Source organism: Bos indicus x Bos taurus, chromosome 25 (genome assembly GCF_003369695.1).
Source record: "Bos indicus x Bos taurus breed Angus x Brahman F1 hybrid chromosome 25, Bos_hybrid_MaternalHap_v2.0, whole genome shotgun sequence".
NCBI classification, from domain to species: domain Eukaryota; kingdom Metazoa; phylum Chordata; class Mammalia; order Artiodactyla; family Bovidae; genus Bos; species Bos indicus x Bos taurus.
The window spans coordinates 21,353,868-21,369,946 of NC_040100.1; the positions used below are offsets into that span (position 1 = coordinate 21,353,868).

A 16,079-nucleotide genomic window follows, 5' to 3' on the forward strand; every position below is an offset into this window, starting at 1 on the left:
TATACCAGGTTTCAGATTCCTCTGGTGTTGGCTCGTGTTTGAGGTGGGGGCTGATGGCCTAGAGAGTTTCTCGCAGTATCTACTCTGCTCTCAGCTTTGGGTCTTCCTCTTGCTCTACATCTCAGAAGAGTTCTTATTCCACTGCCTGTCCTGACAGTAGACCTTTATTACTTGTTCCCTGATGCCCTTCGCCTGGCGCTAGTGGTGGTTCTGTTCTGATTAAGCCTTGGTCTTAGGAAGGCACGTGTCCCTGGTCTTGGAGGGACCTGTTTGTGATCCTGTTCCACCCCATCTCGGGCTGGGGCCAGGACACGTTTGCACATTGCACCCAGGGGTGCAGGCTTTTCCATTCTTTTCTTCCAGCTGCCTTAGGTTTCACCACTCTTCTAAGGACCGCAGGTGTGTTGTCCTTCCCCCGGCAGTGTGAGGCTTCTCCCTGGGGAGAGATGGATTTCCGTGGGCCATCGGGCCTTTCCCATTCTCTTTTTGTGAGGCCTTTGGAGAATGAGCCTGTTCCTCTTGTGCAGCAAGCTCCAGAGTGTGTCCTGTGTCGAAGCTGGGAGTCCACGTTCCTTTTCTCTCAGGCTTTGTGGGAGGAACCGGATTTAGGAGGGCTATTTTTCCCCCCCGTCACATGCACTCAGTATTTTTATGAGTATCAAAGATCCTACACTCGTTTCTGGGCCCTGAGAGGTTGTGTCTGAGAAGGCAATGGCAACGTACTCCAGTACTCTTGCCTGGAAAACCCCATGGATGGAGGAGCCTGGTAGGCTGCAGTCCATGGGGTTGCACAGAGTCAGACACGACTGAAGCAACTTAGCAGCAGCAGCAGCAGAGAGGTTGTGTACCTGCATAAAATCGTCAGTATTTATATAGTGTAGGGACCGTAGATTGCTAGTCTTAGGGTCTGCCTGTGCTCTGATTTAGTTGGCTCTGACCATCCCCAGCTTGCGATTCTCCCAAGGGAGGATGCAGAGCCTTGATCACGCCCTGGGTGTTTCCCTTTAAGGTCGCTGACAGTGTCTTCCTGGTGGGAGATCAGGAACCAGGAGTTTCTGGACTTTGTACTGGATCCTGCTGAAGTCAGCAGGTATTTGTATCAGCATATCCATGAATTGCATTTTTTTAGGAATCATAAAGCAAGACCCTAAACTTCCAGTGGATAAAATCTTGCCCCCACCTTCTCCCTGGCCCAAGAGCTCCATCTTTGATGCTGATGAAGAAAAGTCAAAGGTAAGGAGCTTCTCCCTGACCGTGGAGGCCAACCTGGAGTCTGAGCCGACCTCTTCTTTGAGGGACTCCCCTCCAGTACCCTCTGATCAGAACTGGCATGTGGGGAAGTGGGGTGAGTTCTCTCTGGAGCAGAGAGAGGTGTCGTAGGGTCTGTATGTCGTTTTCATGGAGAGGTCAAATAAGTGACCTATTCTTTGGGTCTTCCACCTTATCTGTTCGGTGTTCCCAAGGGAAAGAACGTACGAAAGGCCAACCCTAGTGGGTAGTTTGGGGGGTCAGTCGTATCCAGAGTGTGTGCGGTGTTTGGGGAAGGGGAGTGGGGAGGAAAGCATGGGTTGCACGTTGGCTCAGATCAAAAGAGAAAGCATCAGTAAGCCTGATCTCTCCCGTTTTCCTTGCGTTCCTGCCTCTAGTATTGCTGCTCCTCAGACATCATTAAGGAGAGGGGAGGGGAAAGCGAGGTGGTCCAGACCTAGGCCACGACGCGGGGATAACTCCAGGGTGCCTCCAAAAGGTGGCAGTGCTTTTGGTCAGTACTGTTCTCGGTCACTCAAGAGGTCTGGTGAGTGTAGGACCAGGAAGACTCCAGTCCGAGGATGGGTCTCTTCTGGTGCCCTCTGCCTTCCAGCCGCGTCTGTCAGCTGTCCTCCTCCCTTGGATCTGGGTGCTGACTGTGGGCAGGATGAGCAGAGCTGTGCTGGGCTCTGGGCAGCTTTCCCTCTGGCTCCTCCTGTGGGGTCCTCAGGAGGAGCAGGGGAGGAGGTGTGGCGTGGACTCCTGAGAAAGTCAGTCTGGTGTCAGCTTGGGCCAGCTGCTTAGACACTGTGGTGCTCAGAAAGATGGCTCTCCATCTTTCCTGCCATCTATCCAATGAAGAGTGACTCACTCCACATGTCAGGCATTCCGCTAGGCATTGGGAACAAAGTGGACGAGATTCCCGAGGTCTCTCACATCAGAGTATGTGGTCTAAGCCTGCCTCAGCACTGTTGACATCTTGGGCCAGTTAACTCCTTGTTGGGGGCTGTCATGCGCTGTGAGGTGGGGTACAGGTGTCCCCTGACCTCTACCCGCTGGGTGTCAGTACTGCCCCCAGTTGTGACCACCGATGATGTCTCCAGACTTGGCCAGATGTCTCCTGCGACATCCATCTCCATTCCCCTTTGAAACACCAGTGTTCTGTGGGGAATGTCACGATGGTCACGATCATTAAATCATTGCGTCATTGTGAGGATTTGGTAAGGTAATGCATTTAAATGTGCGAGCTGTTGTGACGGGTAATTCTGCTGTTGCTGGTGCTATTGCTCTGGGCCACTTGATGCAGGGAATTAGTTTCACTGAGTCGTGTTCCCTTTCCAGCTTCTGACAAGGCTTCTGAAAAGCAACCATCCTGAGGATCTTCAGGCTGCAAACCGGCTGATCAAGAATTTAGTCAAGGAGGTGGGCATTTTCCAGGGGGTTCTGCAGAACCAGCATTTGACAGGGGCTGGACAATGTAGGGAGATCCCCTGGAGGAGGGCATGGGAACCCACTCCAATATTCTTGCCTGGCGAGTCCCATGGACAGGAGCCTGGTGGGCTACAGTCTATGGGGTTGCAAAGAGTCGGACATGACTGAACCAACTTGGCAGCAGGGACAGTATATGTGTGTGTGTGATTGAGGGTGGGGGGCACAGTTAGCTGGAAGAAGAGACAGCTGCCTAACCCTGAACCAGGGAACAGCTGTGAGCTCCCTGAAGGGCAAGGTGGTGCCTGGAAGCAGAAACTTCTATGTGCTTCCAAGTATTTCTGTCCAAGAGCTCAAAGCATTTCACAGACCCTAGTTTCTGTCTCAATGACCAGTGTTGGTGTGGGAATCCAGGTGTGGGATTGTCCTTTCCAGAGGGATAGAGGCTGGTGATACAGTGGACACATGCTCCCCCTTGTCTGTCCCAGGAATTCCAGACCTTGAGCATCTTCTTGCCCGCTGAGTGAACACTCCACCCACTTAGTGTTTTGGTGGCTTCCTTGAGCTCTGCACAGCACAGCACGCCTCTCCGGCACACATTCAAGCTTTATCCAGAGCATCTGTCCTCACTTCATCGTCTTTCTTCCGAAAGGAACAAGAAAAATCGGAGAAGGTGTCCAGGAGGGTCAGTGCTGTGGAGGAAGTTCGGAGCCACGTGAAGGTGCTGCAGGAGATGCTGAGCACATACCGCAAGCCGGGACAGGCCCCGCCAGACCAGGCGGCCTTGCAGGTAGGTGCTCCTTTCAAAAACAAAGGCAGGGAGGGACTCAGGATGACTGACATCCTAAGAGTATGCACAGATTTCAAGAAGGCCTCACACAGTCAAAATAACAAGCATGTTCCCACCCCCTCAAACTGTCTCATTCTCCTCCTCTTGTTCCGCCTCTCTCCCAAGCAACCACTGATTCGTGTTTTCCCTTCTAGTTAGTTTGGGGCTTCCCAGGTGGCACTAGTGGTGAAGAATCCACCTACCAGTGCAAGAGACACGGGGGACACATGTTCCATCCCTAGGTCGGGAAGATTCCCTCGAGGAGGAAGTGGCAACCCACTCCAGTATTCTTGCCTGGAAAATTCCATGGACAGTAGAACCAGGCAGGCCACAGTCTGTGGGGCTGCAAAGAGTTGGACACGACTGAGAAAGACTGCTGATCAAGTTACATTTCTTAGACTCTTATATAAATGGAATGATGCAGTATTCCACCCCTGCCTTTTCTGGGCGTAGGTTAGGCTTCTCTGCTTTGGAGAAACTGTGGTGCGCATGTACCACAACATGCATATCCATTTGTCTGTTGATGGATATTTGGGTTGCTTGCAGCTTCAGGTGATTATGAAATAAGCTGCTCTGAACACTTGTGTTCAGGACCGTTTTGTGTGAACATGTATTTTCCTTTCTCTTGGGTAAACACCTCAATGTGGGATTGCTAGGTCATAGACTGGGTGTATAGTCAACGTTTTAAAAAGTGCCAGAGTGGTTTTATCATTTTATGTTTGAGACAGCAGTGTTTCAGAGTTCCATTTCTCCACATTTACACATCTTGAGATCTTTCTTTTTTTATAGCACACTTACTGAGAATTTTATGTAACAAACTATTTTCTAGGTCGTGTATGAGAGGTGTGAAAAGCTGCGGCCCACCCTGTTCCGGCTGGCGAGTGACACCACTGACGACGATGAGGCGCTCGGTACGGTCTTATTCTCCAGGCGTAGGCAGCACACAGCCCAGAGTGTAGGACCCGCGTGGGGCTTTCTGCCTGCCGTGGGGCTTCCTCTGTGCTGCTGACACACAAACTCGATGGTGGCTTCTAGGTGTTCCAGTGGTTGCGCTTGCGGATGGCATTGATTGAGTTGATTCTTGCAATTTTCAGAGGAATCTGGGCTTGAACAAGAAATGAGCAGCAGGCCTGCAAACATAGAAAAGGGTGGAGGTTTACCATCTGAGTTGGGTGTGAAGGGGATAGAAGGAAGAGCAGTTCCCACTGAAGACTTGCAGAAAGACTAGACCTCTGAGAGATCTGAGAAGCAGCTGCGAGGGGCATGTCTGGGAGGTTTCACACCCAGAGTGCCTTCAGGGGCTGGGTTGGGGAGCTCAGCGACGTGGCCAATGTGGAGTGAAGGGCACATGGGAGAACTTAAATCCTGTGCACAAGTATAGAAATGGCTAAAGCTTTTTATTTTCTGGAAGATCTCAAAACATGTAAAAGGGATTCTGTGTCCGTGTCCTCTTCACCTTCTGTTCACAATTGCCAGCTCACAGTCAGTCTTGATCTTGTTTTACCTGTACTGCACTGTCCCTTTGTCCTCCCCCTCCCCACACCCCCAGTTCTGTTTTTAAGCAAATAACAAACATTTTGGAGTAATCTATCAACGTTCAGATTTCCTGGGCATTTCTCTGTCTATTCATCTCTTGCTGACCCTTTTTTTTCTTTTTTAAAGTCTGTTATAAATCAGAACCAGAAAGGAAAACCATGCTTGGTATTTAAGTCTCTTTCAGTGGTAGCCTCCTGTTTGTTTGTTTGATTTTTTTTTTAATTTCATGCATGAAAAACATGTCCTTTGACTTGTTTTTCTTGGTCTCACTTTTCTGATGGCATCTCCCTTGGTGTTTAATGTTTCTCCATTCCTGATATTTCTGAAATTCTTGATTTCTTATAAATTGAATCAGGAATCTTGTTCAGATTCAGATTCAAATGAGGGTGTGTGGGGGAGGAACAAGAATACATCATAGGTGATGTTATGAGGCCCATGGTGTCTGGTTTTCTGGGGGTTTTTTGTGATGTAGGTATTCTAAGCCTGTTATTTTCTCTGGTGGCAGTGAAGTCAAAATGAATGAAATTTAAAACACCTTGCACATGCCAAATACATTCAACCTCTTGTTTGTTCACTTCCATTCAGTTTAAAAACTGACAGGAAATTAATAGTTGGTTGCTCTTGAAGGCTTCTCCTAGCATGGTGGCCTGCAGTGTTACATACAGCCCCTGCCCCTGTTGCTATTCTCTCTCCCAGGAGATCCTTTCTTACAGGTAAACCAGACCATGAGATACCCTTGAGATTTTTGAAATCCACTGCATTGTTTATCTGGATATTTCAATTTGAATGTTCAATTTCCATCAGGAATGCTTGATCTGTATTTAGATTTTATGAAATTTACAGGTGAAAATGTAGATTCATGTACCAAATTGTTCCTTACACACTTGCCAATGACTGAATAAAGTCCCAGAAATGTCTTTTAATATTTGCATCCACATTGATGAAAAAGCTTTAAGTTTAAATTTTAAATTAAAACTAAGTTAAAGATTTAGTTCCTCACTTAAAAGGACCACACTTCAAGTGTTGGCTGTCATACTGGGCAGTACAGACCAAGAAAGTGAAAAGATTCGGTTCCTCCTCCAGCCTGAGAAGGAAATGTTGAGGTTCAGCACTTGAGTGACTGGGTCTGCCAGGGGCCTGGTCTCGTGACCTGGGGGCAGGAGGCATGGTCATACTGAACCTGGTAGAGCTGTGTGGTTGCTGCTTTGTGGATGGCTTAAAAAAGACTGAGAATGTTGGTTGCTAAACGGGGGATTCCGATTTTTCTCTTGTTCTTCAGCGGAGATTCTCCAGGCAAATGACCTCCTCACACAGGGAGTTCTGCTGTACAAACAGGTGATGGAGGGCCGTGTCACCTTTGGGAACACGGTGGACAGCTCTGTGGGAGACATACCTGTGTCCAGAGGTATGTGCAGAGAGCATCTTCCACCCTCTGCTTGGGGTAGCCTGCAAATCCCGGGAAAGAACTGACTCCTCAGAACATTCTGGGTTATGGTGTAGAAATGAGAGCACACACCCTCTTTTCCCTTTCCCTTGAGAATTGGTTTTATGCAGCCAGATTCTGCCCCATGTGTCATCACACATCAACTGCTGGGCAGCAACTAGCTTGTAAACAGAAGTGTGTGGTGGCTTTTCTGGGGCCAGATTCAGATTGTGCCTCTTGTGAGTGCTTACTTAGGGGAGCTCGCACCAAAGAAGATTGACCATCAGTGGTTCCTAGTGAAGGGCTAGCTAAATCAGAATCGGTCTAAAATAGTGCTTGAAATGCAGATTCTTAGACCTTTTTGGACCTAGATTACCTGGAGCTGGACCCCAAATTTTTATCAAGCACGTGAGATGATTCTGATAAGCGTGATCAGAACCTCAAAGGCCTCTGAGATGGAGCAATCCGCTCTGCTCTTGTCCTGGTTGGATGGACTGTAAGAGGATTCTGTGATGGCAGGGATGGGAAGGCAGTTCCTCTGGCTGCCTCGTATTTCAGATGCCACTCAATGCTGTGAGTCAAGCCAATCAACGGCAGTGGAGGGTTCTTCAGGGGTGTGCTAAGAGGGTGTGATGTCTTTTGATTGGGAGGAGGCCTGAGGGAAGTGGAGCTTTCACTCATATTTATTTTCCTGTCTGTTTTCTAGTCTTTCAGAATCCAACAGGCTGCGTGAAGAACTGCCCCCTGATTGACTTGGAGGACAGTGGGTCTGAGCAGGCTGGGGCTGTGACGCCATCTTTACTGCATCAGGACCTGGCAGCCTTAGGTAAGGGTGGTGTCTGGGGGGAGCTGGCACAGCGTGGTCCTGACACCCAGGGGGAGAGTAAGCCCATTCCCCTTGGGGAGTGTGTGCCTGTTTTTAGAAAGAATTGGGTTATACTGGGAAGTTCAGAGAGATCTTCCTTGTACCCAGTCTCAGATTTGCCATGAATGAGTTGAGTGAGTTCCGGTAATTTGCTTTGTCTCGGCTTTCTGAGTGCTCTAGAAAGGATGGTGTTAGTCTCCAGCTTGTATCAGGTAGAGTTACTGATGTGCATCTCCACGGTGTTCCTTCCTTGCAGGAATCAGTGATGCCCCAGCTACAAGCAGGGTAAGGAGGCTCTTCCTGGGGGCTGGAGAGGAGAGGGGAGGTCCCTCAAACCTGCCTTCATGAAGGCGGCACTGCCCCAGGGAGGGGGGAGGGGGACAGCATAGCCTGGTGGCTCTTGTGGACTCGGAGGTCCAGAGCCTCTCCCTCACTTCCACTGTCTGGCTTAAACCCCTGGAGGGAGACGTGTTTTTGCTCTTCTTCTGTCCCTGCCCTCTTCCGTTGTATCCAGACTCTTGCTTACCAAAGGTCTGCTCAGGAGTCAGGCCCTCTCGCCCTTTCTCCACCTGCCCTAGGAGATGTGGTTAGCCTGCTCTGCGGTGGCTTTGGGGTCAGGAGAGCTGTGCCCTGGTGTCACCACGGCTCACAGTCATTCATACACTGGCCTTACTTCAGCCATTCCTGGTTTGACAGGTTGCAGGTCAGAATTGCTGTCAGGAAAAGAAGAACCCCACCACCAGCGCACTGCCAGCTGGTGGTGCTCAGAGCCCTTCTGCAGAAAGGAACTTGCTGGACCTCCTCTCCCCACAGCCGCCTCCGGGATCTCTGTGAGTCTTGTGGGCAGGCAGCCGAGAAGTGTTGCTCCTGTGTGCCGTTGGCCAGGCTGCCGCTTTCCCTGAGGGCTGCCCTGTGTGCCGCCCCTTTAAGTCCCCATCCACCCCGAGTCAGGAGGACACACGCCAAAGGCCAGGACCTCTGGAAAGCGGTTTCAGGAGTAACATCAGCAGTAGCTGATGATGATGTTTTTGGTCTTTATAGGTTGGTTTTCTGTTTTCCTGATTTCACTAGTTTGCAGCGATGTTTGATTGCTAGAGAAATAGATCATATAGAAAATCCTAAATACCATTCCCTAAACACGAGGTTGAATGCGCCTTCTTTGCTTTTATCCTGCACATATAGTAATATGTGGCTTGTTTTACACAAGGGAGGTTATAATTTACAGGTTGTGCCATGCTATGGGTTTTTTTTTTAACTTTTTAAAAATAATTTTACATTTGGCTGTGCTGGGTCTTGGTTGCTGCTCTGGTTTTTCTCTGGTTGCAGCCAGCGCGGGCTCCTCTCTAGCTGCGGGGCACAGGCTTCTTGTGGTGGCCTCTCTTATTGCAGAGCAGGGGCCCTAGGGCGTGAAGGCAGGTAGATTCTTTACCACTGAGCCACGAGGGAAACCCCACTGTGGTTTTTTATATCACACATCTTTGATACATTTTCATCATTCATGTAAATTGGCTTCATTCTGATAGTTGAATAATAATTCATATACATATAATGTATACTTCGTCATTTCCCTCTTGGGGATATTTACGTAACTTGCAGTGTGGAGGCACCTGAAGAGTTTCTGTAGTACAGATTTATATAAATAGAGTTGCTCTAAGGTATGAATGTAAACACATTTTCATAGATCCTGTCCCTTTGCCTCTGGCAAGGCTGGAGCACTTTGCCCTCCCCAGACAGCTCCCTGAGAGCCTGTGTCCCTGGTGGAGACCTCCGAACTGGGTTGAGATGGAGCTGTGCTGGGAGGTCATTCTTATTTATATCTAACAGATTTCTTCCTAGTTTGCTCTTTATAACCGCTTGACATTCTAATTTTGGTGGGTCACTTCTGTCTGGACTTAGGTTTTCCAAAATTGTTTTTGATTTGTGTTCCAAAGGGACAAAATCATGAAGTATGAATGATGTGGCCAGTGTAACATGACTGCCTGACAACATTAATTAGTTTATTGGGTTCTTATTGTGTGCGCACAGATACACTTCATATACTTTCTCATTTAATTCTTATTATAACCCTATGAGATAAACATTAAAATGTCTCCATTTTGCAGATAAAATTGAGGCATGGGTTAGATTACTTTTCTAAACTCATATACCCTGAAAATATGTACATACACACATATGCATACACATTTATATTTATTTTTTCCCTTGTTCTTCAGAAAGTCTAATCAGATTCCCAGATTTCTCTACAGTTTTTCCAATCTTATTATTTCTTTGCAGGAATTATATTCCACAGAAAAGTATCCCCAAGGAAGTACCACCAGGTACCAAGTCCTCTCCAGGTTGGTCCTGGGAGGCCGGCCCATTGGCTCCTTCCCCATCTTCCCAGAACACTCCTCTGGCCCAAGTGTTTGTCCCTTTGGAGTCTGTTAAGCCCAGTAAGTACAGTTTCACTCTTTTTTCCCTCTCTATTAGACACCCAGCTTTATCCACTCTGGATTGATAGGAGTGGCTCTTAAACTGGGGAAGATACATGGGGGTTTATACTGTTTTATATCCTGCTTTATTTACTATTAAAAGCCATAGCATTGTTTCATGCCCTTAATCTTCAAAATCTTGCCTCCAGGCAAAGGATAAGGCAGGTGGCTTCATGGTCTCTTTGCTGATATTTTTCTTAGTTTTCTATCATGGGGTTGACTCTGAAGCATATTGGAAAGCAGAATTTAATTAGGGTTCTTGAGTCCACACAGGGACGTGATCTTCATTTGGAATTCAGGAAGGGAATGTTCAGTGTGACCTGAGGTAAATAAGAAGAGCTGGAATTAGAAGGAAAGGAAGGATTTGACTGGTGAGCCTCTTCCTCTAAGGAGCCTCATTAAAGCAGGAGACGTAGATATTAACCTCCCTTATTACAAAGGGGAGGAGACTGGAGGCCCAGCTAAATAACGTGACTGCCTGTGGTCAGCACCCTGATATGTGAGCAGGAAACAGCTGAGATCTTCAGGTCTAGGGCCTGGGCCCCTTCCTGGGGCACAGAGTGCCCTTGTGGCTCAGTGTGGTGAGCTCAGATTGCAGAAGACCTTGGAGCCAGGCAGAGCAAGTAAAGTCAGCAGTGGGGGCCCTTTGCATTCTTAATTTCTATTTTAAACATAATAAATTAATAAAGTATTAATTTCCTAGTTTTGATCATTGTACAGTGGTTATATATAATGTTAATATTTGGATAAGCTAGGTGAAAGGTATATGGGAATTCTTTTATGTTTTTGTAAGTTTTTTAAAAAGTAATTTTTATTGGAGTATAGTGGGGTATAGTCGATTTACAGTGTTGTGTTAGTTTCTGCTCTACAGCAAAATGGATCAGATATACATATATATATGTATACACGTACACATACACACACACATAGAGCTCCATTCTTTCTTAGGTTCTTTCCCCATATACCCTAACTTTTTATAAATCTAAAATTATTAAAACAAAAAAATGTTCAATATAGTTTTAGAAAAGGTAGAAGAGAACAGAAAATTAAAATCATCTGTATCATTACCACCCAGAGATGGAAGTTTTGTTAATATCTTGGTGTATTTTCTTGTCTTATCCATTTACATATATTTAAAAAATTGGTACTATGGTATATATACTGTTTTATATCCATAAATTCATACTTGTGTCACTAACATGTACTGTAACTCATGTATTCAACTTCTTTCTGAAGGATAATTTGTTTCCAGTCATTTACTGTTTAAACAGCGTTATAGTCAACAACTCATTGCAATAAATGGAGACCCATTTTTAAAACTTTCCTGGTTGTTTCATTAGGAAATAAAAGAGGAAATGCTGGGTTTAAAATTTTGACCTTCGCTGCCAAGTTTCCTTATAGAAAGTTTGCCGTTTGCCCATAACCTCACCACCATACCTCATGATTATTTTCAGTCTTTTAAATCTTTGGCAGTTTCGTTGTTAAAGTATGTATTCGTAATGTGCATTTTGATAAGTGATATTTGGCATGAGATAAGGATCTTCATCAAACTTTTTACCAGATGGTTAGCCATTTATCTACCACTTACTGAATTAGCCAATGATTTTCAAAAGTACTCTCTTGACGTGTTAAATTCTCAGGTTTGGGTCTCTTTTACTTGCCATTTTGGATCGCAGTTTTGTCCATACCTGAGGATTTGTTCATGCAGATAGCCCTACTCCCCCTCCTTTTCTTATAGTTGGTCTCATGTATCTTTTTTCCCCCCAAATTAACTTTGAAATTATTTCTTAGCTAAATTAGGACAATCCCTTTAGTATTTCCAAGACCCGATTAATTTGAAAACATCTGATGTCTTTACTGTTTTGTCAAATGAAATATGAGAGATGTTGTATGTGTATATTGTCATACAAAAAAGACCAGAAGGATATAGGCCCAGATGTTAGCGGTGCTTACTTTTGGGGAGTAGTAAAGGTGTTTTCTGTTTCATCCTTTATGATATCCTGTATTTTTTGTGGTGTTCACACATTATCTTTTAATATTTATTTACTTGACTCTTCTAGATCTTAGTTTTGGCATGTGGCATGCAGGATCTTTTTTCTTTTGATTAAGTTGCCGCATATGAGATCTAGATCTCTGACTAGGGATCGAACCCACACCTCCCGCATTGGGAGCATGGACTCTTAGCCACTGGACCACCAGGGAAGTCCCCATATGTTATTTTAATCATAATCATTTCTTGCTCAAAAAAAGTTATTTTTTAATTTTTTTTTTTAACTGGTAATGCATGGTCGGGTGGCAGGGAGAGATCAGTTTGGAATGTCACAGGAGTCCGCCGGAGCTAATGAGGACTTGGGTTATGGTGGTGCAGAGGGTTGAGCCCAGGAGCTGTGCTGAGTGGAGGAGAGGAGGACTTGGTGACAGATGCACGTCTCTTTCAAGCATGGCTGCTCTTCAGGGGAGTTTGCATTAGCACTAATCCTCTTGGTTGGGTCCTTCTCTGCCAGGCAGCCTGCCGCCTCTTATCGTGTATGACCGGAATGGATTCAGAATTCTGCTCCACTTTTCTCAGACTGGAGCCCCCGGCCACCCAGAGGTGCAGGTGCTCCTGTTGACCATGATGAGCACGGCCACCCAGCCTGTCTGGGACATCATGTTTCAAGTGGCTGTGCCAAAGGTGAGTTAGCGGCTGGCCCGCTCCATGGAATTCTTCAATAAAGGCTGTCGTTTTTGAGCATCAGGTCCTTTTTGGGGACATGATCTATGAGATGGAAAGGTCAGAATCTTCACTTAAAGTAGATGAAGATAAAACGGGAATTTTGTTGGCTCAGTTAACTGGGGATTCCTGAATGTGTATCTTCACAGATGGCTAGATTCGGGTAGGTTCGTAAACAGTTCCTTAAGAGCCTGTCACTTTCCCTCTCTTGACTTTGTTCTTCCCTTCTGGAGCCTGTTCTCTCACAGACAATCTCCACAAAGCAGGAAAACGGCCACCAGCAGCTGCAGTTACGTGGGCTTTAACTCTTTTTATCTCAAAATAAACTGCCCGCTGGCATGAGGCATTGCATATGGATTACCCAACAAAGGGCTGGGACCGGCCTTGTTGATGTTACTAGTATACCTTGGGCCAGTAACTCATGTTCCGGGATGTGAGGTACTCTGGCCAAGTAGGATATTACATCCCTTTGTCAAGGGAAGTCAGTCCCCACAGGTTAACAGCCAAACTAGACTCACAAGAAATGGGCAAGGGGCCTGTCCTGAAAGGAAGGATTCAAGGCAGACAAAAATAAAACTCTGCATTTGCTTTTCTTTTTCTTTAAGGTTTACTTATTTTTATTTTGTTATTATTTTTAAATTTATTTATGGCTGCAGTGGGTCTTGGTTGCTCCACGCGGGCCTTCTCCAGTTGCAACAAGTGGGGACTGTTCTTCCTTGTAACTGTTTATTTTGTATTGGGGTACAGCGGCGCAAGAGTGTTGTGCTAGTTTCACGTGAACAGCGAAGGGACTCAGCCGTACACACGCACGTGTCCATTCTCCTCTAAACTGCCCTTCCATCCAGGCCGGCAGGGTCCGCTCTCCAGCTGCAGTGTTCGGGCTTCTCATTACTGTGGCTTCTCCTGTTGTGGAGCTGGGGCTCTAGAGCACGGGCTCAGTAGTTGTGGCAAATGGGCTTAGTTGTTCCCTGCATTGGCACTGCAATGGCAGGTGGATTCTTTACCACTCAGCCACCAGGGATGCCCCAAACTATGCACTTTCTAACATTCATGGTAATTTTGTAGGGCATCGACTCTCATTACCTCTATCTTACAAATTATCAGTCCAGGGTTCAGAAAGGTTAAGTATTTTGCCCAGAGTCACAGAGCTAGTGAGAGGCAGAGTTAGAATTCAGTGCAGGATGTGCGGTCTTTCTTTATGTGCTGCATCTCAGAAGCTGACCTTTGACCACACAACTACAGATACACTTTCTGTATGGGTGGGGTGGGAGGGTCTTCAGATTCTTTCAGCCATTGGTGGGGTGGAGGCCAAGCTCTCCTGTTCACCAGATCTTCCTCATTAAAGCTGTCGTTTGTTAGGCATGAGTTATATGTTGGATTTCTCCCCCCGATAGTCAATGAGAGTGAAACTGCAGCCGGCGTCCAGCTCTAAGCTTCCTGCTTTCAGTCCTTTGACGCCTCCAGCTGTGATCTCTCAGATGCTGCTGCTGGACAATCCACACAAAGTACGTTCTGGTATCTGTGCTAGCAGGGAAATGGGGGCCCTTGAACTCCAGGTAGACAGCCTGGCAGGTGGAGAGAACTGTATTGAGGTCTTAGTTTGGTTGGGATGCTGGTGGAATGTCCCTTGCTGGAGTCTGTTTTCCTTTGGGGCTGATTGGAAGATCTGTGACCAGATTGTCATAGCTGTGGACCAAGGGAGTGGTCCACACACTCTCTAGCTCCATGGAATCCTCTGGAAAGGTAAGGCCAGCCTGTCGTCTTAGCTGGTCTCCGCCTCAGGGCTGCTAAAGTGTGGGAAGACACCCAGGGTGTCTTCCTGGCTCCCCCGTGTTTATAGTCCCAGAGGGTCGAGGCCAGGGTATGCCTGTCACCCAGGCATACCTAACTTGGGTGGAGTTAACATACACATACTGTTACTTGCTGACTGCTGAGTGGGTAAAGGCTTTGACTCTGGGCCCATCTCCCTGTCACTCCCCACTAATTTAAGGTCTTTTATCTTTGCCCAGGAGCCCATCCGGTTACGGTATAAGCTGACATTCAACCAGGGTGGACAGCCTTTCAGCGAAGTAGGAGAAGTGAAAGACTTTCCGGACCTGACAGTCTTGGGTGCAGCCTGACTCCTCCCAGGACAGAGCTTGCCGTTCACGCTTAGGCTAATGTTCCTTTTGCTGTCTAGATAGGACTGATCATGGTGATTTAGTGCAGAGTGCCAAGAGTTCTGTCCTGACATCAGGCTCTGGATGCCAGCCTCCGACTTATTCTGCAGATGTGTGTGTGTGTGTGTGTGTGTGTGTGTGTTGCCAGGGGGCTCAAGGGGAGGGATGAAGGCAGTGTGGGAAATGCTAAAACATTTCTGATAACCATCTGCTGCGGTCATGTCTGGTTTTGCACGTTGGTGGACACTGATGTCCCTGCCTCAGGTTGGAGGTTTTATAAGCCAAAGTTGTCACTGTTGTTTTCCATGTATTATTACCTTTTCATTCATCCACTCTGTGCCTTGTCAGCCTCTGAAAGTCTTGGTTGCTCCCAGGCTGCTGTTCTCAGGGACCCATAAGGGACCTGGTGGTTCTTGGGGCAGAGTGTCTTCTGGGATGCTCTCTTCCAAGAAGGACCTCGTCTCCATTTCCATTAGCAAATGCTGCTTGCATGTGTCCCGGAAGACCTTCTGAATGGAACGCTTGTTGCACTGTGTCCTAGGCGAGGGGTTGCCACTGGACCAGAGGACCGCGCTTGGTGGGCCAGTCATGTCCTTTACCACTGTGCCTTAGAATCGCCCGTAGACAGACCCTGGAGGGCAGAGGGGAAAGCAGATCCCAGGCCTTATGCAGGCCTCAGGTTCCATGGGCTGGGCAGCCTGTCTGGACCCTTCCTCAGGACCCTCATCTCCATCCTCCTCCTCTTTCTCTGCAACCATTTACCCAGAACTCTTTGAAGGTGACACAATGCCAGTCGTTGTAAGTCATAACTGACAGGTTCACCCTGGCCTGTCGACTTCACAATCCACGGTGAAGAACTGTGATGCAAATGAGATACGAAAAGAGTTTAGCAATGATTCAAGTGGTGACTAAATCTAGAAAGTCATTGAATAAATACCTGTGTAACAAATATACTTTGTGGAGTTTTGAGTAAGTAGGAGATGCAATGCCCGTTGCATTTGGAGATGATAGGCTAGAAGGGATTGCTCGTCTGTTGAAGTGAGGAAGACTTCCTGAAGAATGTGGAACCTTAAGAACTCTTTCAGGGAAGAGAAGCCCTGAAGATCTGAATGAAGCTGAAAGAGACGGATTTTTGTTACATTTTTGTCATGGTGTGAACAGAAAATTCCAGGCTTGTTACAGTTATTCCTTAGCACCTACTAGGTGCTAGGCATTTGTGCGTGTTTTCCAAGTCGTGCTTGGCCTGATGAGTGGAGAGAGCTAAGCCTGGCTGAGATGGCCCAATGTAGGATATGAGATCTGAGCAGCTCACCTGTCTGGGCAGGATTCCACTTCAGAAACTGCATGGCTTTTGGGGGGCTCTTTGTCACAAAATTGGGTGCTTTGTAGTCTGATCTTTTACTTCCT

The 16,079-nt window shown here is 47.0% G+C and overlaps 1 protein-coding gene across 1 annotated transcript in view; it reads left to right on the top strand.

The window, feature by feature from the left end:
- GGA2 (golgi associated, gamma adaptin ear containing, ARF binding protein 2) overlaps positions 1-15,623 on the top strand; it is a 29,468-nt gene extending 13,845 nt beyond the window's left edge. The window contains exons 6-17 of the mRNA XM_027526706.1: positions 1,130-1,233; positions 2,590-2,670; positions 3,329-3,466; positions 4,335-4,416; positions 6,321-6,446; positions 7,171-7,290; positions 7,586-7,614; positions 8,026-8,159; positions 9,604-9,761; positions 12,305-12,474; positions 13,908-14,018; positions 14,523-15,623. Coding sequence (XP_027382507.1) covers positions 1,130-1,233; positions 2,590-2,670; positions 3,329-3,466; positions 4,335-4,416; positions 6,321-6,446; positions 7,171-7,290; positions 7,586-7,614; positions 8,026-8,159; positions 9,604-9,761; positions 12,305-12,474; positions 13,908-14,018; positions 14,523-14,633 — 1,364 coding nt within the window. The 3' untranslated portion in view covers positions 14,634-15,623. The remainder of the gene's footprint in view (positions 1-1,129; positions 1,234-2,589; positions 2,671-3,328; positions 3,467-4,334; positions 4,417-6,320; positions 6,447-7,170; positions 7,291-7,585; positions 7,615-8,025; positions 8,160-9,603; positions 9,762-12,304; positions 12,475-13,907; positions 14,019-14,522) is intronic.
- Positions 15,624-16,079: the final 456 nt, after the last annotated feature.